At 39.0% G+C, this 26,756-nt stretch overlaps 2 protein-coding genes across 2 annotated transcripts in view; one reads left to right on the top strand and one right to left on the bottom strand.

Annotated features, from left to right (window-relative positions):
* Window positions 1-831: 831 nt before the first annotated feature.
* Window positions 832-21,397, bottom strand: LOC126236478 (cilia- and flagella-associated protein 418-like). The gene is made up of 3 exons (XM_049945817.1): window positions 21,215-21,397; window positions 2,747-2,917; window positions 832-1,478 (listed from the first exon to the last, which is right to left on the bottom strand). The coding sequence occupies exons 1-3, from the start codon at window positions 21,301-21,303 to the stop codon at window positions 1,199-1,201; spliced, it is 540 nt and encodes a 179-aa protein (XP_049801774.1). The 5' UTR covers window positions 21,304-21,397; the 3' UTR covers window positions 832-1,198.
* Window positions 21,398-21,541: 144 nt separating this feature from the next.
* Window positions 21,542-26,756, top strand: part of LOC126236477 (activating signal cointegrator 1 complex subunit 1) — an 87,977-nt gene continuing 82,762 nt past the window's right edge. Inside the window, exon 1 of the mRNA XM_049945815.1 lies at window positions 21,542-21,826. Within this exon, the coding sequence (XP_049801772.1) occupies window positions 21,694-21,826 (133 nt within the window). The 5' untranslated portion in view covers window positions 21,542-21,693. The remainder of the gene's footprint in view (window positions 21,827-26,756) is intronic.

The raw sequence follows: 26,756 nt of genomic DNA, 5'->3' as shown, positions 1-26,756 counted from the left end.
AACACTTTATCTTTTCTTAGATTTTTATCTCTGTATGTTCATTTTCTTGAGCTATTTGTAGACACATAATGAATATGTCTTGAAAACCTTTTTGCTATCAAACTTTGTGTAGTGACCCAACAATGGACTGCTTGTAATACAGGCTGTACACCCCTTCATTCTGCTGGTCATCAGCAGCTTCACTAAATGCAGTACACACTGTGAGGTAGCTTGCAGGAAGTTTACAGTGCACAGATGTAAGTATGATAGAAAATACTGGAATGTAAATTACAATCTAAGTTAAAGTTTACAATTTCACATGCCTCCATTGCATCACAAGAAGCTGATTTTACCAGATTTTAGCTTCCACTCAATGGGGATGTCATACAAGATGGAGCACTCATTCAGTTAGAAAGGAAACCATCAGTAGAGGCCTTATGGAAGAAAAGCTTACAATTATCCTGAGGTGATGGCATAAAAAAAACAGAGATGTGCTGAATTGGTACTTTTGCCACCACACTTGTTAGTGATTAACTCTTCCTGCTTATTTGTACATTGCTTGTCGTTTTTATGCAAATATCTGGGACCAGTCACAAACTTACGATTCAACATATACAATTGTTCAAGCATTTAAATGCTTTTGGTAAAAGTACATTTCAAGGAAGGAAAAGAGTTATCTGACAGTAAACCTGTCATTGTCTTAACAGTAATTTTTTTTTAGAAATTTTAACAATGTATCTACAAAATACAAATTTAGCTTTTTCCTTGTAAGTGATAAGAACTTTAAAGCCATTTTTGGCTATAAATAACATAGGTCAACAACAGATGGAAATCACTTTTTTCAAAGCCCTGTAAATATTTAGCCTGCAGTAGTAGTTACACATCAGTTATATGTAAGTAAATTCTGTAAGACTACATTCGACATCCTAAGAATGTATTACAAATATGATTTATAAAATAAAATTCCCAGTTATATGATATCTTTTAAATTCAGCACTTTTTGCAATATTATCAAAATGATCATTACGTACATACACATTACAACTACTCTAGAAGTATCAGAATATTTTCACAAACTGAAAAGGAAGACATTACTACAACCAGGACTAAAACAAATGCAGTGAAATCTCTTGTGTAATTGAAGCATTTAAAGTATACTATGAGAGCTACAGCAACATCTGAAAACTGCTACAAATTACATAAGAATAATAACAGACATTCAGGAACTGCTATGTTTTGTATCATTTGTGGAATGACCTTTGCAGATCCACTGAATGGTTGGCAATGTATTTAGGTCAACAAGTTCACGTGTTGATTGGTGGCAACATTGGCAAGCATAAGCCTGCCACCGTTCTGCAGTTTTGAGATTTGTGCTCACTTTGGCAAAATCTGGCATGTTTGTTCGAAGGAATAAGTAATCCGTACCATCTCTCCATGCCATGTTCCCATACACGGCTACTGAGAAGTCACAGGATGTGCAATGTAGCTTGTCACATGCCCTACGAACAGAATATTATTATAAAATCATACAAATTTTTACAACCAATATAATAAATCATGTTAAAAAAGTGTTTATCTTGTTGTCACAGATGAAATCATAATCATACTCACCTCTGTTCAAGTATAATGAATGTTAAAGTAGTATGGATGAGTGAGAGGTTGCACGTGAGTATCTGTGATTATTTGGTTCAAAACATGTACAGAATGACACAGGCAAAATTCACATATTTAATGGAATGTTCATTGTTTTAAAGACTCATATTGAAGTACAGCTATTTGCAAATCTGGAGCAGGATACCTACCTTTTGTTGGGATTGTTTTTCTACTTGAAGTGTCTAAGCCTTCCTCCTGAACTGATTCAGATCAACCAGACATTACTTCCTGTCTTCCAAAAATCATTGTTGCATTAATTTGAAGAAGGAAATAAAATATGGCTTTAAGACCCTACTGATGATGAGGCACCCAGTATGGAGAATAAACTTAGATTGGTCAAGAATGAGGTAGGAATTCAGCCCTGCTATTTTCAAACGAATCATGTCAGGATTGCACTACACAGCAGTGACAATAACACTTTTTCACTTATGGACATCAATTTCTTTAAAATTATTAATACTAAAATTTACATTCCTCTTAGTTTATGAAGATTTAAATATTTAATGAAAACACAATGGTCTTTTTTTTACACACCTATCACAATTTACTTCTCAATTAACCTCATTCCTTTTGGGACTCTACAGTATGAACCTATACATTCAAAATCACACCATTGTAGGCACATTCTTGAGGATTAATTATAAAGATAAAATATTTCCCTATTACTATCAGTGAACAAGTAGAGATACAAAGACCATTATTAATGTAATACAATCATTCCTTTACTTTTTGAAATAATTATCTATGTAATTTAAGAATTTGTTGTAGAATACAGTGAGGTGTCAGATGACACACCAATAGGAAGTAACATTCTTAATAGAAAACTGTCTGTCCAATACATGTTGTTTTATTTTTCTTAATTATATAAAAGCCAAGCATTCCAGTCTCTGACAATGATGAGGTTTGGAAACACTGGACATTTGCTATGTAGGAAAAGTCATGTGTTATGGACAACAAGGGGCCACATACCATGATGACCAGTTGCATGAAAGGAGCTGCATATTCTGGTAATTAAATACAGAAATTTTGTTGTGGCATAGGCAGGTGTTTTCCTGTGATCAGAGTGCTGTTGCTGAAATTACATATTTTGCAAAACAAACTGATTGCAGCTGACCTTATTTCTCCTGCAGTTGTACATCCTTTGCTGATCTGTGTTCCACTTAAATACACTGGGAAACATTTCCTTTGTGTTCTTGGATTCCTCGTTTGTTCAGAAAAAACCTCATCATTTAATGACTCATATTCTCCAATATCAAAAAGAATGCTGTCCATTGAAGTTACATCACTGAAATATAAAAATAAATTAAATGAGGTGACACTGGCTTTTGGAAAAAATCAGTGCTCTAAATTGTACAATTCACAGTACTTGTCACATTTTATGTTATTTGAAGAGATAACCAGTTTTGGCTTTACAATCATCATCAATTCGATAAGAAGAAAATAAAAAAAGATTTTCAGAATTTCTTAAACACAAACATGGACCTATTACATAAAAATGCCTTGTAAGGCGGAGACAGAGGACACACAGTAGTTAACTGAATAGATTAACAATATACCTGATACTTACATAAGTTACAAATCTTGGTACTGGCAGAAGGGGTAGTGAAAGATTTTTAATAAGCAAATATTTACTGAGAGTAATGTGCAATAGAAAGTGTAATCAACAGTATATATATCTTTCTTATCTCATTTTACTAAAACAGTAGTTTTAAGTAATTGGGACATGTATGAACCTCACTTTTGACTATGCTTTCTGATATTTAATTACACTCGGTAAATATTTGCGTATTACAGATCTATTCCTGTACCCTCCACCAGTATCACCAATGCCGATATGTATAACTTTTACTGTTTTACGTATCAGATTATTTGTTAAGGCTGTGTGTCCTCTACGGCACTGCCTTGTGAGGGTGTAAGCTTACTTGTTTTCTGTTTATATGTAATATTTGGAAACTGTTGCCTCCTATTTTATATAAAATAATCACTTCAATTATAGATTGCCATATATAGTAGCTGAGACACGTGAGATGTGTGTTTCATTCTGGGATACAGAATTTAAAATGAGCAGCAGGTGTGAAGGATATGAATAAATAAGCATTTAGTGGAAACACAAAAGCTACATTTTAGAAAATGAGTTGGGAAGTGCATGTGTGGCTGATGTTATTTGTATTGCCTTCATGCTGAGAACTTATAAAGGTGGGCTTTCTTTTGAAACATTCAAGTAAGATCCCACATTCTCTTCTGTGATTACATTTCTACAAAACAGCTTTGCTGCCTTTGTAATTCCATTACTAGTTTATAAAAGAGTGTCTTCACACTAGGACTACTTAATAGTAAGAAGACTGTTGATTTCAGAGATAAACAGAAGATGCTGAACTGGAATAATATTATGAAGAATGAGTTATTAAGAGATATTTTTGATTATTTCTAATGTATTGTTGTGACTATCCTTAAAGAATATTATCCCCTTATCATTCAACACAACATGTTAAATGTAAAGAAGAAACAGAAGAGAAGTTTGACTGACTGGTATACACCTTACTTGAAAAATTAAGTAGACTGCTGAAAACTTACTGTAACTAATTTTGCTCCAGTAATGGATTCATATGCCAAATTGAAAAAATGTTACAGAAAGAAGATAACTTCTTCAATGCTTTACATTTGTTACTGGGCTGAGAAATATATGATCCTTGTGGCAAAGGGGTGCCATAGGGATGGACTGGGATGCTGTGGAGGTTGGTTGGGTGACAAAGTACCACGTTAGGAGGGGTGAGAAGGATCTTGGGTAGGATGTCCCTCAGTTTAGGGCATGATAATAGGTAATCAAAGTCCTGATGAAGGTTGTGGTTCAGTTGTTCCAGTCTGGGTTGGTACTGGATGATGAAGGGGCGCTCCTTTGTAACTGGTTCTTGGAGATGGTGGGACAATTGCGTTTTGATGGGGAAATTGCGTGGGAGATCTGTCTGCAGACTAGGTCGGGGTTTAGTGCCTGTCTTTGAAGGCCTTGGTAAGACCTCCCATCCTCAGGAGGCCTGGCTGTATGGGAAGGGTAGTTTGGTGTGGAAGGGATGGCAGCTGTCAAAATGCAGGTACTGTTGGACAGAGGTGTGAATGGAGCCATCACAGAGAAGGAGATCAACTGGAGGAAGATGATATGTTGGGTTGAGGAGTACTATGTGTAGCAGATGGGAGAGAGGTGCTGAGGTTGTGAAGGAATGAGGATAGGGTGTCTTGGCCTTGAGTCCAGATCGTGATATCTTCCATGAACCTGAGCTAAACTAGAGGTCTGGCATTTTGGGAGGCTAGGAAGGTCTCTTCTAGTTGGTCCATAAACAGGTGAGCATAGGAGTGTGTCATGCAGGCGTCCATGGCTGTGCTGCAGATTTATTTGTATACTTTGCCTTCAAAGGAGTAGTTGTGAGTTAGGATAAAGTAGTAAGATGTATGAGGAATGAGGGAGTGGGTACAGAGTCTGAAGGATGTCGAGAGAAGTACTATTCAATAGCATCAAGACCATGGACATCAGGGATGTTGGTGTATAGGGAACTGGTGTCAACAGTGACAAGTAGGGATCCAAAGGTAAAGAAGAAGGGATGCAAGTGATTGGTATACGTGACATGGGAAGCTAAATTACAGGCAATTGGTTGGAGGTGTTGGTCAATGAGGCCTGAAATTCTTTCAATGGAAGCACAATAACCAGCTGTAATGGGACATCCAGGAATGTTAGGTTTGTGGAGGATATAGAAGGTGGGTGTGCAGGGTGTTATAGGCATGAGGAGGAAAATGGATAGATGGGAGAGGTACTGGAAAGACAATAAACAGGGATTGGAGGTTATGTTGAACTTCTGGGATAGGATCACTCTGGCAGAGTTTATAGGTGAAGCAGTCAGATAATTGGCAAAGGCCTTCAATTTAAAATGACATTGGTGGATCCTTTGTCTGCAGGTAGGATGATTGGGCGAGGATCAGTTTTGAGGGTGTGTATGGATGTCTTTCCTTCTGCTGAAAGATTGAGGTTCTTAGAAAGGGACCTGGGGAAGGATGGTGATGCCATGTTGGAGGTAAGGAATTTCTGGAAGGTGAACAGGGTATGTTTAAGTGGGAGCAGTGGAGGATTACAGTTGGGTGGCAGTATGAAATGGGAGAGGGATAGTTCAGTGTTGGGATTAGGTTAGATTTGGTTGGAGGAATTGGTGAGAAGGTGAGTAAATCTTCAACAAGTCAAACATGTTTAAACTTGGGTGTAGGGCTGAAGGTGAGGTCTTTCAATAGGACTGAAACTTCTGTGGAGCTGAGGGTTTTGTGGAAAGGTTAACAACAGTGATGCAGGAATGTTTCAGTTCTGGATTTGCTGGAGTGTTGGTAGGGAGTTTCAGCGATGTGGCAAGTTGAAAAGGTCAGCTATAGGGTTAGAAACAGGAATTACCTGGACATTCCTTGGATTAAAATAAGTATAGTAAATTCAAAAATATTTCTTTACATGTTGGCAAAATATTTTTAAACAATGTACCATATGACACTAGCTAATTGAATGAAAATAAATTGAAAATGGTGGTACATAATGGAAAAAGGGCTTATCTTTTCCTATAAGTGTGACTGTGAACAAACCAAGCCATAACTTATGGCATACAGCATAATGTGTAGTCTATGCAGTCTGTGTAACAAAATTAGTACAATATAGGTAATATCTGTGTAATAATATTTATATATGTAAACCATTTGTACAATTATGCTGATAACTAGATATGGTCCATCATATGGTGGCTGCAGTGGCTTGCGTACCGAAACATATGAGACAAAGATTTGATTGCATTTCCAGAGGTCACTGAAAATGAACAGGTGACAAGTCTGCTGAGCCCTCAGGGCAACGGGTCATAGCTGCTGAATTTGTGAACAAGTGTTATACCTCGACAAGGTCATTTGGCCTATTGCTGAAGACTCACCAGGCATTTGGCCATAGACAGTCTCTGCGATCATGGCCTTTAGGTCTTCCTTGATGGATGCATGGATGTCCACGAGGAAAATTGGTAGTGATTCTCTCCACTATTGCAAGTCACGAGATTGAAGGGACACTTTCAATTATCGGTGCATGTGTTCTACTAATACATTCACTGCTGGATGGCATGCTATTATTGTAATAAGCCTCATGCCCAGTGTGAAGGTGAGCACTTTGAATAGGTACAAATTGAATTGTCTGCCATTGTTGGCTGTAATACAATAATGATACTCTGAAACAGGTAATCCATCCACATAGGAATGTGGTAACAACTGTTTCGGTGGTAATGTCAACTATGGGGAACACTTCAGGAAAGCAGTAAGTATATCCTTTGGAAGGTGGGAGAGGGCTGATGATATCCAGATGTACAGGACCCAGTCATTGGCTTGGTGGTACAAATGCAACAAGGCGTGTGTTTGACATCTGATCTTGTTCCATTGAAATGCCACACACTAGTGCACAAATGTCTTGCAGTCTTTGGTCATGTCTGGCCACACAACAGCTCAATTTACTAGGCTCATCATACCATGTACCCCAGAATGAGAATATCAATTACTGAAGCTATTGCCTGTTGATGAAAGTCCCTCATCACACACGGTTATGGTTGTACCATAGCCTCATTTGAGTATAACAATGTGCTTGATGAAGGTATTTGGATGTGACAGAGGTGCAAACCTGATGGTTGTGTCAGCAGATCTCACAAGTCAGCGTCAAACTGCTGTGTCAAAATCTATTGCACGTGTAATCACTTCTATCCCCCTGTACACTCAGTTCTTCCTCGATATGGACAATACAAGTGATGAACTGACGTGAGTAATCAAGGTGGTGCAGTTGGCATGGTGATGCTCTGTCTGCTCCCTGAAGGTAAGCATATGTCAGTGGCTTGTCATCCATGACAGGTGTAAACTGTTGTCCATCCAGCATGTGGTGGAACTTCTCGATAGTGACATATGCTGCTTACAATTCATGATTGTAGGTTACCCAGGTCTGTTGTGATGGCGATAACTCTGGCTGAAAAATGCCAAGGGTCACCACTGTTCTTCTACATGTTGTTTTAGTAGGGCACCAATTGCAGTGGCAGACGCATTGACCATTAGAGTGAGAGGCATATGCAGAACTGGATGCCCTAGTAGAGCAGCCTCTGTGATGGTGATCTTTACTTTGACAAATGACAACTTTTTGTTCCTAGTTCACAGCAGTTCATCACTCGATTTCAGTGAACATTGCACCAAACCATTCAGTGGAGCAGCTAAGAATGCATGGTGATGCACAAAATGGTGATAAAAGTTGATGGTGCCAAGAAATTATTACAACCCTCGAAATGTCAAAGGTATGTAAAATTAATAATAGCCTTGACTCGCTCCAGTGGCAGCCATATTCCTTGTGAACTGATGCTGTAACCCAGGAACTGGACCTGGCAGATTGACAAGTAATCCATGTGAACAGAGGCGAGTAAAAACTTGGCATAAGTGTGTTAGGTGTTCCACCCCCTAGCTTGACATCACCAATGTATACATAACAAAAATCATGGACACAAGTGGCTTCATCCATGAACTGTTGAAGGCATCATCAATGTAAACATAGTAAAAATCGAGGTCACGTGTGACTTCATCCGTGAACAGTTGAAAGGTCTGTTACATTGTTGCATAGTCCGAAAGGCATTCTGGTAAATCAAAGAGTCTGAACGGAGTGCAGACAGCAGTTTTAGCTATTTTGTGCAGAGTGACATGTATCTGACAGAATGCACATACAAAGTCCAACATGGAGAAGATGCATTTGCCATGGATGTCAAATGCAAAGTAAGTGTGCGGTACTGGATAGTGATCGTGGATAGGCCTGGCAATGAGCTGTCTATAATACCCTCATGGGCACCATCCATTATTCTTCTTTGGGACTCCATGGAGTGGAGGTGCCAAACAACTGCTCAACAGGCAGTAGATTCCTCATGCGAACATAAAGGAGAATTCCTGCTTTGCTACTTTCAACTTCTTTGGTGTTAAACAATGAGGTTGAGTGTGAACTGGGGGTCCTGCTGTGATCTGTATATAATGCATTGTTGAGTGCTGAACCGATGTTAGTGTAGGTTGTTGTCATGTGATTTCCAGGAACTGCATCAATAGTTCTACAAATGGAAAATCACCTGCAATCATCAGCATTGGAGTATTATCTGTACAGCATACACATCCATGACTGACCAAGTTGCTAGCAGTGTCAAGGAAGTGACAATGATGGAGGTCAAGTAGGAGTCCATAGAATTACAAAAAGTCTGCCCTGAGAATAGGGTGTATCACATCCATCACAATTTCTATTCAAACTTACCGATGGAGGCCAATCACGTACAACAGAAGTGATATCTGGCATTCTGCAAGGTAGTGTCATAGGCCCTCTGCTGTTCCTGATTTATATAAATGATCTGGGTGATAATCTGAACAGCCCCCTTGGATTGTTTGCAGATGACACTGTAATTTACCGTCTAGTAAAATCATCAGATGATCAATTCCAATTACAAAATGATCTAGAGAGAATTTCTGTATGGTTTGAAAATTGGCATTTAACACTAAACAAAGAAAAGCGAGAGGTCATCCACATGGGTACTGAAAGATATCTGATAAATTTTGGGTATACGATAAATCGCACAAATCTAAGGGCTGTCAATTCGACTAAATACCTAGGAATTACAATTACAAGCAACTTAAATTGGAAAGACCACAAATATAATATTGTGGGGAAGGCGAAACAAAGACTGTGCTTTGTTGGCAGAACACTTAGAAGATGCAACAAACCCACTAAAGAGACAGCCTACATTACACTTGTCCGTCCTCTGCTGGAATATTGCTGTGCGGTATGGGATCCTTACCAGGTAGGATTGACAGACGACATCAAAAAAGTGCAAAGAAGGGCAGCTCGTTTCTTGTTATCGCGCAATAAGGGTGAGAGTGTCACTGATATGATATGCGAATTGGGGTGGCAGTCACTGAAACAAAGGCGGTTTTCTTTGCGGTGAGATCTATTTACGAAATTTCAATCACCCACTCTCTCTTCCGAATGTGAAAATATTTTTTTGACACCCACCTACATAGGGAGAAATGATCATCATAATAAAATAAGAGAAATCAGAGCTCAAACGGAAAGATTTAGGTGTCCCACGCGCTATTTGAGAGTGGAATGGTAGAGAAGTAGTATGAAAATGGTTCGATGAACCCACTGCCAGGCACTTAAGTGTGAATTGCAGAGTAACCATGTAGATGTAGATGTAGATGTAGATGTAGATGTAGCTGGGCAAATCAATATACTCACACATCAGCACTTGTGTCCACCAAGAATTGCAACTTCGTATAATGTTCCATGTTGAATAGTCAACGGCTGCCACAGGAGGGGGCCAGTCACCACCATCACTGACTTCTAGGTGTTTTGGGTGGTGGGTGGAGAGACAGCAAGTTATCTTAGGTTTAGGCCAGGGAGGTTGAGGTTATGGGACTGAAGGATGTGCTGTAAGGATAGCTTCCATCTGTGCAGCTCAGAAAAGCTGGTGGTTGTGGGGAGGATCCAGATGGCACGGGTTGCGAAGCAGCCATTGAAATCAGTGGTATGAGGTTTGGCTGCTGTTGGAAATCACAGTGGTATCACCAGAATGTTACGGATTTAAACAAATTTAATTTACTCCCAAAATTAAGCACCACAACTGCAACTTGACATTTTTCAGTCCAAGCAACTGGATGCGAACAGTAACAGCGTACCAATGAGAAGCAAAGAGTATATGTGTGCCAGAGATTAAGTGATACAGAGTATACACTTTGAGTTTGGCTCACACTTGTCACTATATCACACAGTCATTTCACACTCTTAACACTTCCAGATAACTTTGACTTGATGAACACCAGACTTACAAAATGTTCATGTTTATGATTTCCAGCCAGTCAACACCTAGATTATCAGTGGATTAACAACAATCAAATAACTGACACAGAAGAGAATTGAAGGTATAAGCATGAAGCAGTGCACACAGTTTAATTGATTTTAAAGAGTGTATTGTTTTACTCCATGTCACCCTACTTTGTACAGTTTGCATTTACCTTTCCCTGAGATCTTAATCAACTTTTTTCTGCTGATATGGAGGGATCTACAGTTTAACACGGGATCCAAACTATGGTAAAAGATGCTGTTATTCTTCACAGAAACAAAGCTTTGTCAGAAAGTATAGTCCAATGAAATGTATGCACAGAAAAAAAGGGTATTCACTAAGATCTTGACAAGGCATTTCTTAGTATCACTGTCTCCCACTTCTATGAGCCACCAACACATATTAAATGACTACATGTAAAAAATTCTGGAAGAAAATTGAGGGTTTTTTTTCCTTTTTTTATTTGTTGTTATAGACAGTATCAAGTTCATGGGTATGAAGTTTCTAAAGAAAAAGGCATTCAAAACTGTTTTACTACAGTAATGTTTCGCAAAGTACAGCACCTGATGCAGCCAATAGAAATTACTTTTTATTTTGATTATGAGGCAACTGTGATTCAAGTGATGATAACTTCTTTTACTTAGACAACAATATTTCACTGATGCTGACACAGAGGTTAAGACATTAGACTCAGTCAAATTTCTGTGTGTCCTCTCTGGTTTATATTTACTAAAATAGTTTTAATACAATGCAGCACTGGTCAATTAGACACTTAATAAACATGAACTATTTTGTAGTTATACCTACAGCCAAATTATTTTTTGGTTTCACAATTGACTGAACTACACAAGGGCAGTTTAGTGACATTAGTTCCATTCTCTTCTTTGTTTATAATCTATGTTGCAAACAGTTGTTCCTTCTCAAGTGACTGATAATTGATAATACAGGTACTGAAACATAAGTGTGTTGCAGTTATTCAATCTATGTTTACTCAAAATTAATTATCTTCATATGAAGCACTGGTAAATTTCAGAAGTCCTATCTTTTCATTTGTGGTGCTGATGAAATCGACACCAACATTGATGCATCCATCTTTGAACTAAGCTAAGATTATCGTTGGTCTCTTCCGCCATGTCCAGTTCTTTGTGAGCCTTACTTGTTTTTGGGTGAATAAATGAACTACTGCGAAATGGGGGTCGTTTGGTGTAACTAACCCGAACATCTCCCTCACATTATTAAGTTAATTCTAAATCAATTTGGACAACTGAGTTTTTGTTTTTATCTTGCTAGCAGATTGTTTCTCTAGGCTGCTATGTTGTAATATACGCAGAATGTTTGCTTATGAAAAAGTAGTTATTACATTCTGAAGTTCTGTTACATTTTAGCACTGGTAAGCAGAGAACCTCACAAGGATTTCAAGTCAAACTATAGAACTGTTTGCTGCCACAAGATTTTTCTACAACAAGTCTGCCACTTTTCCCGCATTTCATTACTGTCCTTTATATATGGGTCAATGGCTCTATAAAACACATACGTAATGGCAAATAATGAAATGTAAAGATACCCCTCATTTACGTTGTCTTGGTCATCATGAATGTATAATTGAAATTATTTTAATTAACACTAAAGAGTACTTTATGCACCTGTTGTTTTATTGATTAACATGATAACTTCTTATTGAGAAATGTTTTCAACTCCTTTTTTTCAATGTAGGCGAGTTACAAATTTAAGGCCGAGATAGGTGAAAGAATTTTTCAAAAGACTTATGTTTGGCAGTACAATGTGTATCTTCTTCTTTTATTATCATCAATATCACTAATTCTTCACAGAAGTTCTGTCTTAAACTTATGTTATGGGCTTGGATGTCATTACAGAGTAGTCATTTCTGTTGGATGCCACTGATACAATAACTGAGCATCTAAAACAGTGATTTCCAGCAGTCCTCAATCTGAAGATCAGCTTCATTACAACTTCATAGCTTTGTTAAGCATGTGGGACTAGGCTGAACCAAATACACTGAGCAAGTTGGTGCAGTAGTTAGCACACTGGACTCGCATTAGGAAGGATGACAGTTCAAACCCGCATCTGTCCATCCAGATTTAGGTTTTTGATGATTTCCCTACATTGCTTCAGGCAAATGCTGGGATGGTTCCTTTGAAAGATCACAGCCAATTTCCTTCCCCCATCCTCTTGACACAATCCAAGCTTGTGCTCCATCTATAATGACCTCGATGTTGATGGGACGTTAAACCCAATCTTCCTTCCTTCCTTTTGAACCAGATACATCAGGCTAATTGCATATGTAACATGCTATTTTTAGATATATCAAGCTTTTTGAGTGGCAAAGATGCATCAAGTGACAGAAAAAAAATCAGTTATTGATTATTAATTAAGCTCTGGACACATCTTCAGTGTTTGGTCACTTAGGTCCGCAGCTCGTGGTCGTGCGGTAGCGTTCTCGCTTCCCACGCCCGGGTTCGATTCCCGGCGGGGTCAGGGATTTTCTCTGCCTCGTGATGACTGGGTGTTGTGTGCTGTCCTTAGGTTAGTTAGATTTAAGTAGTTCTAAGTTCTAGGGGACTGATGACCATAGCTGTTAAGTCCCATAGTGCTCAGAGCCATTTGAACTTTTTTTTTTTTTTTTTTTTTTTTTGTTTGGTCACTTAATCAACTGAGCTACCAAGTCAAATACATAATTATTAATACAAGCACGTGAATGCTAATAGCCGCTATTTTATTATGTGAATAAGGTTAGTACAGCATTCTGGGGTGAAATTGTGTATCATTAGAGGTGGAGTATTATATCGGATTTATCTGTTTCCATAGTTCAGTGGTCAGCATGCCTGGATGTTATGAAGAGAAGCAAGGTTTGATTCCTGGTACTGCCAGGGATTTTCATTAGCGAGAGGACTAAAACAGGCTGCACTCAATCTCATCCAACCAACTGAGAAGCCACTTGATTGAGAAGTAGCGGCCCCAACATCAAGAAGGCCAACAACGGCCAGGAGAGAGAGGCATGCTGACATCATACCTCCCCCCCCCCCCCATACCGCATCCAAGTGATGCCATTGGCAGAGGATGATATGGCAGTCTGTCATTTCTGATTGGACCATCTGGGCCAGAACACAGACCTTGCTTGCTTGCTTATTGTCTTGGATTTGAAACAGCAATTGGTGTAGGGGGGTTGGGGTGGGGAGGAGAAGATCAGTCCAGCATTTACCTAAGAAGTTATTTAGGAAAAATCCACACTCTAAGGATGGTTGGGGACTTGGAAACAGCTCCTCCTAACTTCAGGTCCATTGTCTGTGTAGAGAGTAGAAAGTTCCTATGAATTAGCACAGGTAGACATTATTCTTGACAAATGGAATAAATTAATAACTGGTTCAAACAATGGAAAATTCAGGGTGGAATATGACAATGGTATGAAAATGATAGTTGCACTCTCCATACAGTGGAGATGCTGAGTTGTAGATAGCCACAACAAAAAGACTGTCTGAAAGTAAGCTTTTGACCAACATGGCCTTCATCGGAAATAGACAACATACTCATACACACACTCATGTAAACATATCCTTCACACACCAATGACAGCATGCATTTATGTGAGAGCATGCATGTGTATTTTGTCTATTTCTGATGAATATCTTGTTGGCCAAAAATCTTAGTTTTTGACAATCTTTTTGTTGTGTCAATCTGTGGCTCAGTATCTCCACTATATGGTTAATAATTGGATCCATTTATTGATCCCCAACTCAGACGATACAGTTGCAGAACAGTTCAAAGCAGACTTGACTCCTGTTTCAAATAGGTACACCACTAATACAATTATAGTTGGTGGTGACTCCAATCTACCTTCAATATGTTGGTGAAAATACATTGGTAGGCCGAAACATTGCCTAAAATCATACCAAATGCTTCCTCTAAAAACTATTTTGAACAATTAGTTCAGGATGTGGTGTCACCGCCAGACACCACACTTGCTAGGTGGTAGCCTTTAAATCAGCTGCGGTCCGTTAGTATACGTCGGACCCGCGTGTCGCCACTGTCAGTGATTGCAGACCGAGCGCCACCACACGGCAGGTCTAGTGAGACTTCCTAGCACTCGCTCCAGTTGTACAGACGACTTTGCTAGCGATGCTATACTGACAAACTACGCTCTCATTTGCCGAGACGATAGTTAGCATAGCCTTCAGCTACGTCATTTGCTACGACCTAGCAAGGTGCCATTACCAGTTTATATTGAGATTATAATTCATGTATCAACAAGAGTGATGTTCTCCAATTGTGGATTAAAGTTAAGTATTCAAGCAACTCCTTACTTTATTTAGTAGACTCAACTCCTTTAATTGTTCCAGACCTCACGCCAGTCTGCGTGAGCTTAAACGCGTGCATTTCGGCCTCCTCTAGCAACACGGTGTTGGCTCTTCTGCCAACACATCACAGGAGCCCACTCAAAATGTAAATCTTTGCATGTCTATCCTTGTAATAGATGGTTACCAGGACTTCAGCTGTTCAATATGAAATGAAAGTTACAAGACCTGCAACTGTCTCTTTTGCATTTAATTAATTTATTCAACCAGTTTTGGTATTCCATTATACCATTTTCAGGTCCCTTGACCAACGTAAGTTGAGAGGACTCCAATCTCGTGTGTAGTCATAACAGGAGCCAATATTAAATAACCAACGTACATAGGTCTCTGGTTTACACAACACATACCTTCATTCACCAACCAGTGACTTACATTTTGTCCTGGCAGTTGTTGGCTGACAAATGAATGGATAGTGTCATGTAAAACCAGAGATCTATGGACACCAGTTGTATAATATTGACTCTTGTTATGACTGCACATGAGATTGGATTCATCGCAATTTACATTAGTCAAAGGGTCTGAAGACGTTGTAATGAAACACCAAAAATGTTTATGTACATAAATTAAATGCAAAACAGATGGTTGCAGGTGTTGTAATTTTCATTTTGAAGTGTAAATGGTTGCAAAAACACACTTGACCTCTTAGCAACAAATAATAATCCTGAGCAAATATGAAGCAACACGGCGGATACAGGGATTTGTGAGCACAAATTTGTAATCCACCAAAAATAATGCATAAAATATCTATTTAAAAGCAGATAAAAGTTTACTTTACTGTGTTCCTAAGCAACACACTTCATTCCTTCTGAACTCTGTAAGCACATACCACATGTGGCTTGAATTCAAATAAACAGTATTGTTGGCAGTTGAGAGATTTACACCAAATAAATTAATAAGAGATGGATCTTATCACCCATGGTACACAAAACAGATCAGAACACTGCTGCAGAAGCAAAGAAAAAACATGCAAAGTTTAAAAGAACACAAAATCTCCAAGACCTGTGATGTTCTACTGAAGCTCAAAACTTAGGGTGGGCTTCAATGTGAGATGCTATTGATAGTTTCCACAATGAAACTCTGTCTCAAATTCTAGCAGGAAATCCAAAGAGATTTCTGGCTGAATTTAAAGTACACCAGGGACAAGACACACAATTAATACCTTCATTGTGCTCTAGCAAAGATAATGTTAGTGATGACAGTGCCACTAAAGCAGAGTTGCAAAACAAGGTTTTCCAAGAATCCTTCACCAAAGAATATGAAGTAAATATTCCAGAATTCTACTCAAAAACAACTGACAATATGAGTAACTTATAAGTAGATATCCTTGGTGTAGCGAAGCAGTTTAGAACACTTATGGAAGGCAAGGCTTCCAGTCCAGACTGTATTGCAGTCAGGTTCCTTTCAGAGTATGCTGAAACAACAGATCCATACTTAGTGATCATATACAACAGTTTACTCATCAAAAGAATCATACCTAAAGACTGGAAAGGGTACATCAGTAATCAAGAAGGCAAATAAGAGTAATCCACTAAATTAAAGACACATAACACTAATGTCGATTTACAGTAGTGTTTTGGAACATATACTTTCCTAGAACATTATGAATTACCTTGAAGAAAATGATTTATCAACAAATGGCCAACATGGATCCACAAAATATTGTTCTTGTGCAACACAACTAGCTCTTTATTCACACAAAATAATAAGTTCTATCAAAGAGGGATGTCAAACTGTTTCTATATTTATAGATTTCCATGAGGTTTTTGACACTGTTCCTCACAAGCAACTTCTAATCAAGTTGTGTGCTTATGGATTTTCATCTCAGTTGTGTGATTGAATTCATGATTTTATGTCAGAAGGGTCACACTTCATAGTAACTGATGCTATGTCATCGAGTAAAATAGAAGTCATATCTGACATCCCCAAGGTAGTATTATCGGTCTCTGCTGTTCCTGATCTATATAAATGATTTAGGAGATACAATGAGCAGCCCTCTTAGATTGAGGATGTGCTGTCATTTACTGTAATGTAAAGACATCAAATGATCAAAACCAATTGCAAGATGATTTAGAGGAGGTATCTGTATAGTGTGAAGAATGGCATTTGACTTTAAACAATGTAATGTGTGAAGTCATCCACATGAGAACTAAAATGAATCTGCTAAATTTGAGTGTGGCCTCAGTTGTCTGTGTGTGTGAATTGCATTTGCGTGGGTGTGTATGTATGTGTTTGTTGTCTAATTTTGACGAAGGCTATACTTGTGACAGTCTTTTTTTTTGTGCCTATCTGCGACTCAGCATCTCCACTATACGGTGAGGGTGAGTAGCAACTTTCCTTTTCACTATATTGTCACATTCCATCTTGGATTTTCCATTGTTTGATATCCACTAAATTTTGGTTACGTGATAAATAACACAAATCTAAAGTCTGTAAATTCAGCTAAATACTTAGGATTACAATTACAAATAACATAAACTGGAAAGATCATACAGAAAATTTTATGGAAAAATGAACCAAAGACAGTGACATATCAGAAGAACACTAATAAAATGCAACTGGTCTACTAAAGAGACTGCCTACACTACCACTGTCCATCATCTGATAAGAGTATTGCTGCAAGGTGTGAGATCCATGTTAACTAGAACTGACAGAGGACATCAAAAAATTTCAAAGAAGGGCAGCTCGTTTTGAAATATTGTGAAATAGTGGATGAGTGCGATGGATACGATACATGGGTTGGGGTGGTAATCATTAAAACAAAGTCATTTTTTGTCGCAGTAGGATCTTCTCCGGAAATTTCAATCATCAAATTTCTGTTCCAAATGCAAAAGTATTTTGTTAGTGTCCCCCTACATAAGGAGAAATGATCATTGTAATAAAATATTGGAAATCAGAGCTTACACGGAAATATTTTAGTGCTTCTTTTTCCCACACTTTTCAAGAGGAGAACAGTAGAGAAATAGCTTGAAAGTGGCACTTAACTGTGAATTGCAGAGTAATTGTATAGATGTAGATGTGTGACTTCACTTGGGCTCTTTCTTTAAAATAACACTAGTTGATGATTGCATAAGTGACACTGTGATTGCTGCATTACAATCTGTAAGAACTTAGAGTAACTCATCAAATTATTGGTATATTTTTCAACATAATCTTCTCATCAGAACATTATGAACACAGAGATCAACCACTAAGTCCCTTTGCTAAATTTTGTTCAGCCCCTTGGCCACTTTGTCCAACATATATGAGAGCAATAAGCAATTCAGGTCCCTTTTGTGTATATCATAATGTTCACACAGTACATAAGAAATGCCAGCTGTGTACACGCAAGATCTTTCCCTGCACATAAAATAACATTGTTCTGACCATTGGTAAGAAATGTAGTTAGCTCACTTTGTTGCCTGTGGCCGATTTATTAATTCAGCACACATCATCACCTGTCACAATGGCACAGAGTACTTTGCTCTATGGATACAAGGGCTCACGCATATAACAATATAGGTAACCTAATACAGCAACTGAGTGAACTAAGGAAAATACTTACAGATAATGGCTATGTTATGCTGGTGGACAAAGTGTTACATTAAAAATAAATGTATAAAAATATGTCACAACGAAGAAAGAGAACAAAGGTCTATAACACGTACTGTTCCTATCATATACTGATGGAAATAAATCACAACACAAAAAATTAATGTATAGTAATGAAATTTTGGGAGTACATTTGTCTAGCTAAAATATCTAAGTGATTAACTTTGCAAGATCACCGATTAATGTAATCGCAAGATAAGCCAATGCAAATATTAAATGCTTGTACATTAATAAGTGGTGTAACTGCTAGAATTCTGAATGCAAGCATGCAAATGTGCAGGCATTGTGTTATACAGGTACTAACTGATAGTTTGTGGGATGGAGTTTCGTGCCTGTTGCATTCAGTCGGTCTGTACAGGGATAGTTAATGTTGTTTGTGGATGATGCTGGAGTTGCTGTCTGGTGATGCCCCAAATGTGCTCACCTGGAAACAGATCTGGTGATCAAGCAGGTGGAAGCAACATGTTGACACTCTGTAGAGCATGTTGTGTTATAACACTGGTATGTGGACGAGCATTACCCAGTTGGAAAACACCTCCTGGAATGCTGTTCATGAATGGCAGCACAATGGGTCAATTCACCAGACTGATGTCCAATTTTGCAGTCAGCATGTGTGGGATAACCACAAGAGTGCTCCTACTGTCATTCGAAATCATACGCTAGGTGTAAATCCAGTGTGTCTAGCATGCACACAAGTTGGTTGCTGGCCGTCAACTGGCCTCCTCCTAACCTACACATGCCTATCACTGGCACTGAGGCAGAACCAGCTTCCATCAGAAAACACAACAGATCTCCACCCTGCCCTCCAATGAGCTCTTGCTTGGCACCACTGAAGTGGCAAGTGGCACTGGTCTAGACTCAGTGGAATGCATGCTACAGTGTGTCCGACAGAGCTGTCTTTGAAGTAACCAATTTTTAACAGTTCTTTGTGTCATTGTGGTGCCAACTGCTGCCCAAATTCCTGCTGCAGATGAAGTATGATGTGCCAGAGCCAAACGCTGAACATGATGGTCTTGCCTCTCCAGAGTGCCATAGGGAAGACCAGTCTCCTTGCGAATGTACAGTCTTGTGGCCACTGTCATGTGCAGTGGCTACATTTCTGCCAAGTCTTTCTACAATATTGCAGAAGGAATGTCCAGCTTCTTGTAGCCCTATTACTCAACCTTCTTGTAACTCAGTGATGTGTCGATAATAGCATCTTTAAGGCATTCTAGGCTAACATCAATCCAAAACATCCAATGTCTAAGGTAACTAACACTCACAACCATTGCAGTGTGTATTTAAATCAAATCTGATTTTTGTCCTCATAGTGGTGCAACTAAGGCCGCTTTTATGCAACTGGTGAGAATTTTGAATAGACGTCATCTTTCAGAGGCAGAAACACACCTACCATTTTTCATATATGTCACTCAACTCCTTGATGTTGTGATTGTTTGAGACTGACTTCTTACAAACTGTTTGGGCTGTTGAGATGCACTGCCCAAGTGAGAATGTACATATAAAGGAGATCAGCACCTTAATCAATGAATGCTTCTCAGATTACCCAATACTTTAGCTATTTATTCATTACTCATACCATAGATCCTATCAAGAAGCACAACCTCCATGGACGTGGAACAAGTCAGGGTATAAACTAAAAAAAGAAAAGCAACTCATACAATAAACTATTATTATACTGCTTACTATTACTTGTGCTTATGCCAGCTAAATGTAACCTAGGGATGTAGCAGAACTGTTTATTCATTGGTTTATCCTAATATTTAAATGCATACAAAGAATAGCATTATCTTCATATGTACCAATGGAGACCTTTTTACAGTACTTTTCTCTTGTTGTGCAACTTGACAATGAATGTTGCTACTAGTGAGTTTTGTATTTATTTATTTTTTAAAATTGTAGTGAATCCAAATTTCTTTTTCTTTTATGTTATATGGGGGCTTGTGAAAGATATTAGCATGAGAGTAGGTAATTCCAGTCTGAACTCTAGACAAGTAGAAACAGTTAAGGGACATGGAGTGCCAATATTTCTTCCTTACACAACAAGAAATGCAAACCATTTTGTTACTTAAAAATGCTGCGACTTTAATGTCTTTACAGCAAGAAAAAATTGGAGGAGGTGAGGGTCACAGACTGCTGTTTTAGAAATCTGCAAATGTTTTTGATATCTCGATTTTTGGATCAATTTTGTGCCAAGTTGAGTCTAGTCTGTCACGAGCTTTTACTCACGATTTCCTCATTGACTATTGTGCAGGATTATTTTTTAAAAATGTTTTCACAACAGTTTGTGAGCAGTTTGACTGCAACTTTACTTTATGATATCGGTAAGTGACCATGCAAGAGTATTAAAAAACGGGTCATTGCAAAAATGTGGGATTGGCCACATTCTGTGCTCTGTAAGAGATCACCATTTGCAATAGAAAATTTATTGGGCAATAAGAAGTTATCTCTAAGTGCCGGGTCAGAAGTAGCTTGTATTTGATCACGTAAGCCGTGGTTTATGTATTCTATGACCTGCCTTAGCCAGTGTAATCTTTGTGGTTATCATCAGGAAGTCAGTCTGTCGTTGTACGTGTAATACAAGTTGTATCCTACTAACGAGACTGAGAAATTGTTTTCCTTTTCCATTTCCTAACTTTGAATGTGAGCTGTGAATAAATGTAATTCTGTTTCAATTTTACAGTAACAGAGCACAACACTACAAGATAGCAACTTAAGGTTAAAGTTCACCTTTCGCTTTTTTGTAACTTATCCCTGGGCTTGCTTTTAAAAAATTTATTTTCTACCTCTTCCAACAATTCATCAATATCGTCTGCCATCGTAACAACAACGAAATGTTGTATGTAAAACAGCCGTGGAAAATTGTGTACAAAAGAGGAAGCCGAGTGTTAACACACGACTTCGTTACTATGGAAACAGTTAACTATGTTTATAAACAGAGAGAGAGAGACCTGTCAAGTGAACAATAGGTTCATTTTAAGCATTTTGGTTAGAACGAAAGTATGTTCGAAGACGGATGTAACGCTGCAGAGCTATCAAACGTTTCAGAAAACGTACTATACTTCAGTATTGGACGATTGTAGCGTCTCAACAAATGAGACTCCAGATTGCGATTACATTTTCGATACAATTCGATTTTATCTCGCAAATCGTAGAGTGGGTGTCAACAACAGACTGCACAAGCGAAGTGAATGAAAACATAAACAAGAATGGATGTTCTCAGACCGGAGCTCACGTGGGTGGATGGAAAATGCTATCGCATGAATTTCGTTGATCCATCAGTAACAAGAGGTGGAGGGGACGATTTTGAGACGTATGGTGCGGACAGTTACAGATATGAAGGTACCATGTAGGAATGTAAACTTCGTATTACTTTAACGCGTACTTTGCATTTCGTACAGTTTCACTAATTCTTGACGATATAATGATTTTAGGTGATGTAACGTATTTTTAATCGTCACGATGCATGTTGACATCACGTTTGCAATGAATCAGTGCCATGACATATTATGCGGTTTGTGTATCCTCATACTGTAGTTACAATCTAGCATAGAGTGTGCTGTACTGTTTGTATGTTTCAGTTGGTATTAAATTTGTGAAAGTTCTGGTTATATGTATCTACTAATTACTTGTCCACATCGTAAAGTATTATCTTCAAGAACAGATGCAGTGATATAGCTCAAAGTATCCTAATGCTGTATTAAAAATACCATACAAAAATTAGGTACTCCAGGAGACATCATGCCCAATAGCATGTGACATCGACTGATGCCTCGTTAATAGCTTCAGCGTATACATAAATTTCTTGACATATGCCCCATCCAGCTGAGATCACTAATTTGATTATTCAACCCAAAAAGCTAGCCTACTTAACTGTGTGAATGTTGTTTACTGGGTTTCATCTGCTGTTCCAAGTAATCCTGGACATTTTGTGCAAGATGAAGATTGGATGATACAACAGGCTAGGTGAGATTCTTTGTAGTAGTTAACTGTTTGTCAAGCCAACTAGGTGTATATGCAATACTGTGGACTTGGCAGTTGTCGTTATGAAAGATGGGGAGTGTCCACAGCATATTCATTCTGAAGATGTAAAAAAAGGGATAACACTTGATCACTGAGAATCTTGAAATAAACATCCTGGTTCATGTTCTTGGTAACCTGAATGAGTGGGCTGCAGTTATGAGAGAGATCTGACAGCTATTCCTTTTGGGATTGATCACTGTTCTTATGGTGTGTTACATGACTGTGGGAGGTACATCATTCTTTGTTGGTACATTTTTCAGCCATGTTGATGCATTAATAATTTGGTCAACTTTAGTCACTTTATGCCCATGGACACATCCAGACACAATAGTTCCATTCTATCATTTCACTTGGATCCACCTTACTGTGGTGATTCCATACAATCATTCAGCAGATACCATTTCACTGCTATGATGTACGTCAGGTTTGAAGGGTCATATGACCATCTGTTACCGATGTTACACCATGGGTTGTGTAGCACTCCATTGTGACTAATATGCTCTTCTGAAGGTTGACTAATTTTTTGTCTGTGAGTGTATATGAACACCTGAATATAGGTGTCTGTAAAGAAAGTGTGCAGTTTGCTAGAAGTTAGTGAATTTCTGTAAAACATGCAAAAACCCTATAACAATAGCACCCACTACCTCCTCAGCATTTGATTTCCTTTCGTTAGTAACAGAATGCACATTAACCAATACCTTAGAAATGGTTTAGTGGATCATAACTGCATGATTAGACATTGTTATGTCAATACAGTAACTAAGCACAGATGTAACAACATATGTAGGCCCCTACAAAAGATCGATAGGCAATGTGTGTAGCAACTCTCGCATAACTACATAATGAAATTGATTGAGGTGTGTTAATTATGGCAGAAGTGTTGACATCAACATCAAGTAGATAGAGTATTTTACAGTACTGTTATGATATGACTTTATAATCAGTTTCAGATGTCATTTCTCCACAAAAGTTGAACTAAACTGAAATTTGTCTTGCCATCTCTATTTTATTGTAATGTGGGTTTGGTAGCAGATTTGATTTCTAGCACAGCCCGAGACTTGAGCTTCTGCAGAAGATTTTCCAGAAGGGTGCACGAGTCAAAAATTTACATTTTTTTATATAAATGGTGCAGTGAGTTTAAAAATGCATCATTCCCCAAGAACGAAAGTTAAACAGAAGTACACAAAACATGTTATATCTCAAAGACAGATATAACAACAAAAATAATCAATTACTGACAATATAATGTAAATGGATAGATAAATTGTCTACTCACCAATCAGCGACAGGGGAATACACACAAAAGGGTGTAATTTGTACTAGCTTTTGGAACCAGTGGCTCCTTCTTCTGGCAGAAGAGTTGAAGGGAAGGAAAAGGACAGGAGCGGTTTAGGGAAAGGGGTACAACTCGGAAAAGCCCCACGAACACCGAGTCAGGGGAGACTTACCAGATGGGATGAGAAGGAAAGACTGATTGTTGGGAACTGCACTGGACGAAATTTGAAAACCTGAGAGCTTAAAGGTGGAAGACAGGGTAATATGCAAGAAAGAGATTGCAACTAAAACATTGTGCACAAGTTAATAAGAGTGAAAAGCTAAGTGCATTGTGTGTAACAGAGGTGGGAGAGGGGGACGGCAAAAAATAGACAGGTCAGAAAATGAAAGGTGCAGAAAACTAAAATGGAGTGAAGAAAGGAGCAGTTACTGTTAAGAAATGCTGAGACAGAAGAAATTAACGTAAATTGAGACCACGTGGGTGGTGAGAACCAAGGACATGTTGTAATGCTAGTTCCCGCCTGCGGGGTTCTGAGAAACTGGTATTTGGGGGAAGACTCCAGATGTGGCCTCACCTGCCAGTTTCCAATCCATCAGACTTCTCTCCTTCTTCAAAACCCTGTAGTTATCTCTCCCTCATGTTTCCTTGGATGGTATCATCTGCCGACCCAACTTCAGACTGCAGCAACATGTCAGACTTCACCTCAAAGAACTATCTTGCCTTCTCCTAAGCTACTTCAACAGTGGTTTTCCTCGGCAGCTCCCCTAACAGCCACACCATCAACCACCATTCCTCTTCTACAAAGCAAGCTTGGCCATCCTACAGGCTTCACCTCTGCCTCCCAGACCAGTAATAACTCGTAATCAGAAGAACCAGTCACAACAGTACAATGTTCTCAACCTCTCACCCAAAGCACTGCCCCCTCCCCCTCCCTCCCCACCCCTGAATTATCTGTATTATCCAAGAGTCTCACTTTCAGCACTAAACCAGCTCCTTTGGGCATACTTTCCTTTACACATAATGTCAACTGGAAATATCACTTTCCAGCCCAATCCCAAAATCTTTCCAACAGCAAACCTGACATTGAACCCTGCCTTGAATAGTTCTGACCATGATCCCAACTTGACCCACCACCACTACCTCAGAATCATCCCATACGAGCCTTCCAAGAATTCCTCACATCAAGCATCGCTTCACAACTGACCCTAACCTGCCCTTTGCAGAGCTCCGTGCTCTGCATTCCCTAAACGCTGATGAATCCATCACTATCCTCCTAGCAGGAAAAGGATTTACTACTGTGATACTTGACTGACAGGAGTATGTTGGTGAAGGTCTACACCAGCTGTCTGACGTCTCTACATACTGCATCTGCCATCAAGATCCCATCCCTGAAATTCAAACTGACCTGGAGTTCCTCCTAAAAAGCTCAGGACCCTCACAAGGACTAATATGTCAATCCGTAGAACTTTTTACCCCACCCAAACCACACACTCCCACATTTTACTTACTTCCTACGATCCACAAAACCCAGTCATCCTAGCCGTCCTATAGTTGCTAGCTTCAAATCACCTACCAAACCTATATCTGCCTTAGTTGATCAACATCCGCAATGCACAGTACAAAGACTTCCCTTGTATATTAAAGATACCACCTAGTTCCCAGATCGTCTGAAATTCGTGCCCGTCCCACTCCCATCACTCACGTTGCTTGCCACTATATATGCCATCTCCCTCTATACCACCATCCCCCATGTACATGGTCTGTCTACTGCTGAACATTTCCTCAGTCAGCACCCACCTGATTTCAAACCTACGACATCTTTCTTGCTCACCTTAATCAGCTTTGTGGTTACCAACAATTACTTCACCTGTGAGGGGCAGACACACTAACAGTTCATGGTTATGGCCATGGGAATCATGATGGGTCCTTTGTATGCCAACCTTTTCAAAGGTTGCACTAGGGGGCTTTCCTGGGATCCATAAACCTTCAGTCTCTGGTTTAGTTTAGGTACACTGATGACATCTTTGTCTTATGGACAGGTGGTAAGGCTGACTTGTTAAAATTCCTGGAACCTCTAAATACCTTCTCTCAATTAAATTTCACATGATCCTATTCTGAATCCCGTTCCACTTTTTGGATGTTGATCTCATCCTCAGCGAAGGCCAGCCACACAATTCTGTCCACATCAAACCTACTGACAACTAACAGTACTTACATTTTGACAGTTGCCATACTTTCCATGTCAAATGTTCCCTTGCGTACAGCCTTGAAATTCGAGTCAAACATATTTATTTGTTTGCAGCTCTTTACAGCAATACACCACTACTCTCACTTGAAAAGTTTCTATTATGAAAAAGCTACTATTAATTTATACCTAAAAACAAAGATGATGTGACTTATCATACGAAAGCGCTGGCAAGTCGATAGACACACAAACAAACACAAACATACACACAAAATTCAAGCTTTCGCAACCAACGGTTGCTTCGTCAGGAAAGAGGGAAGGAGAGGGAAAGACGAAAGGATGTGGGTTTTAAGGGAGAGGGTAAGGAGTCATTCCAATACCGGGAGCGGAAAGACTTACCTTACGGGGAAAAAAAGGACAGGTATACACTCGCGCACACACACACATACATATCCATCCGCATATACACAGACACAAGCAGACCCTCTCCCTTTCCCTCTCCTTTCCTCTTTCCTGATGAAGCAACCGTTGGTTGTGAAAGCTTGAATTTTGTGTGTATGTTTGTGTTTGTTTGTGTGTCTATCGACCTGCCAGCGCTTTCGTATGGCAAGTCACATCATCTTTGTTTTTTGGCCTTTACAAATGTCTGCTTGTGTCTGTGTATGTGCGGATGGATATGTGTGTGTGTGCACGAGTGTATACCTGTCCTTTTTTTCCCCGTAAGGTAAGTCTTTCCACTCCCGGGATTGGAATGACTCTTTACCCTCTCCCTTAAAACCCACATCCTT

Source organism: Schistocerca nitens, chromosome 2 (assembly GCF_023898315.1).
Source record: "Schistocerca nitens isolate TAMUIC-IGC-003100 chromosome 2, iqSchNite1.1, whole genome shotgun sequence".
Taxonomy (NCBI): Eukaryota; Metazoa; Arthropoda; class Insecta; order Orthoptera; family Acrididae; genus Schistocerca; species Schistocerca nitens.
The sequence above is the reverse complement of the archived record's forward strand: the minus strand, read 5'-3'. Positions and strand labels throughout refer to the sequence as shown.

What these genes read in the sequence shown, in the direction of transcription:
- LOC126236478 (XM_049945817.1), bottom strand. Translation starts at nt 21,303, where the DNA reads ATGGCAGACGATATTGATGAATTGTTGGAAGAGGTAGAAAATAAATTT. An exon ending in AAGTTACAAAAAAGCGAAAG is followed by an intron (nt 2,918 to 21,214) that starts GTGAACTTTAAC and finishes TTTATATTTCAG; the next exon opens with TGATGTAACTTCAATGGACA. An exon ending in ACAACTGCAGGAGAAATAAG is followed by an intron (nt 1,479 to 2,746) that starts GTCAGCTGCAAT and finishes TTCTGTTCGTAG; the next exon opens with GGCATGTGACAAGCTACATT.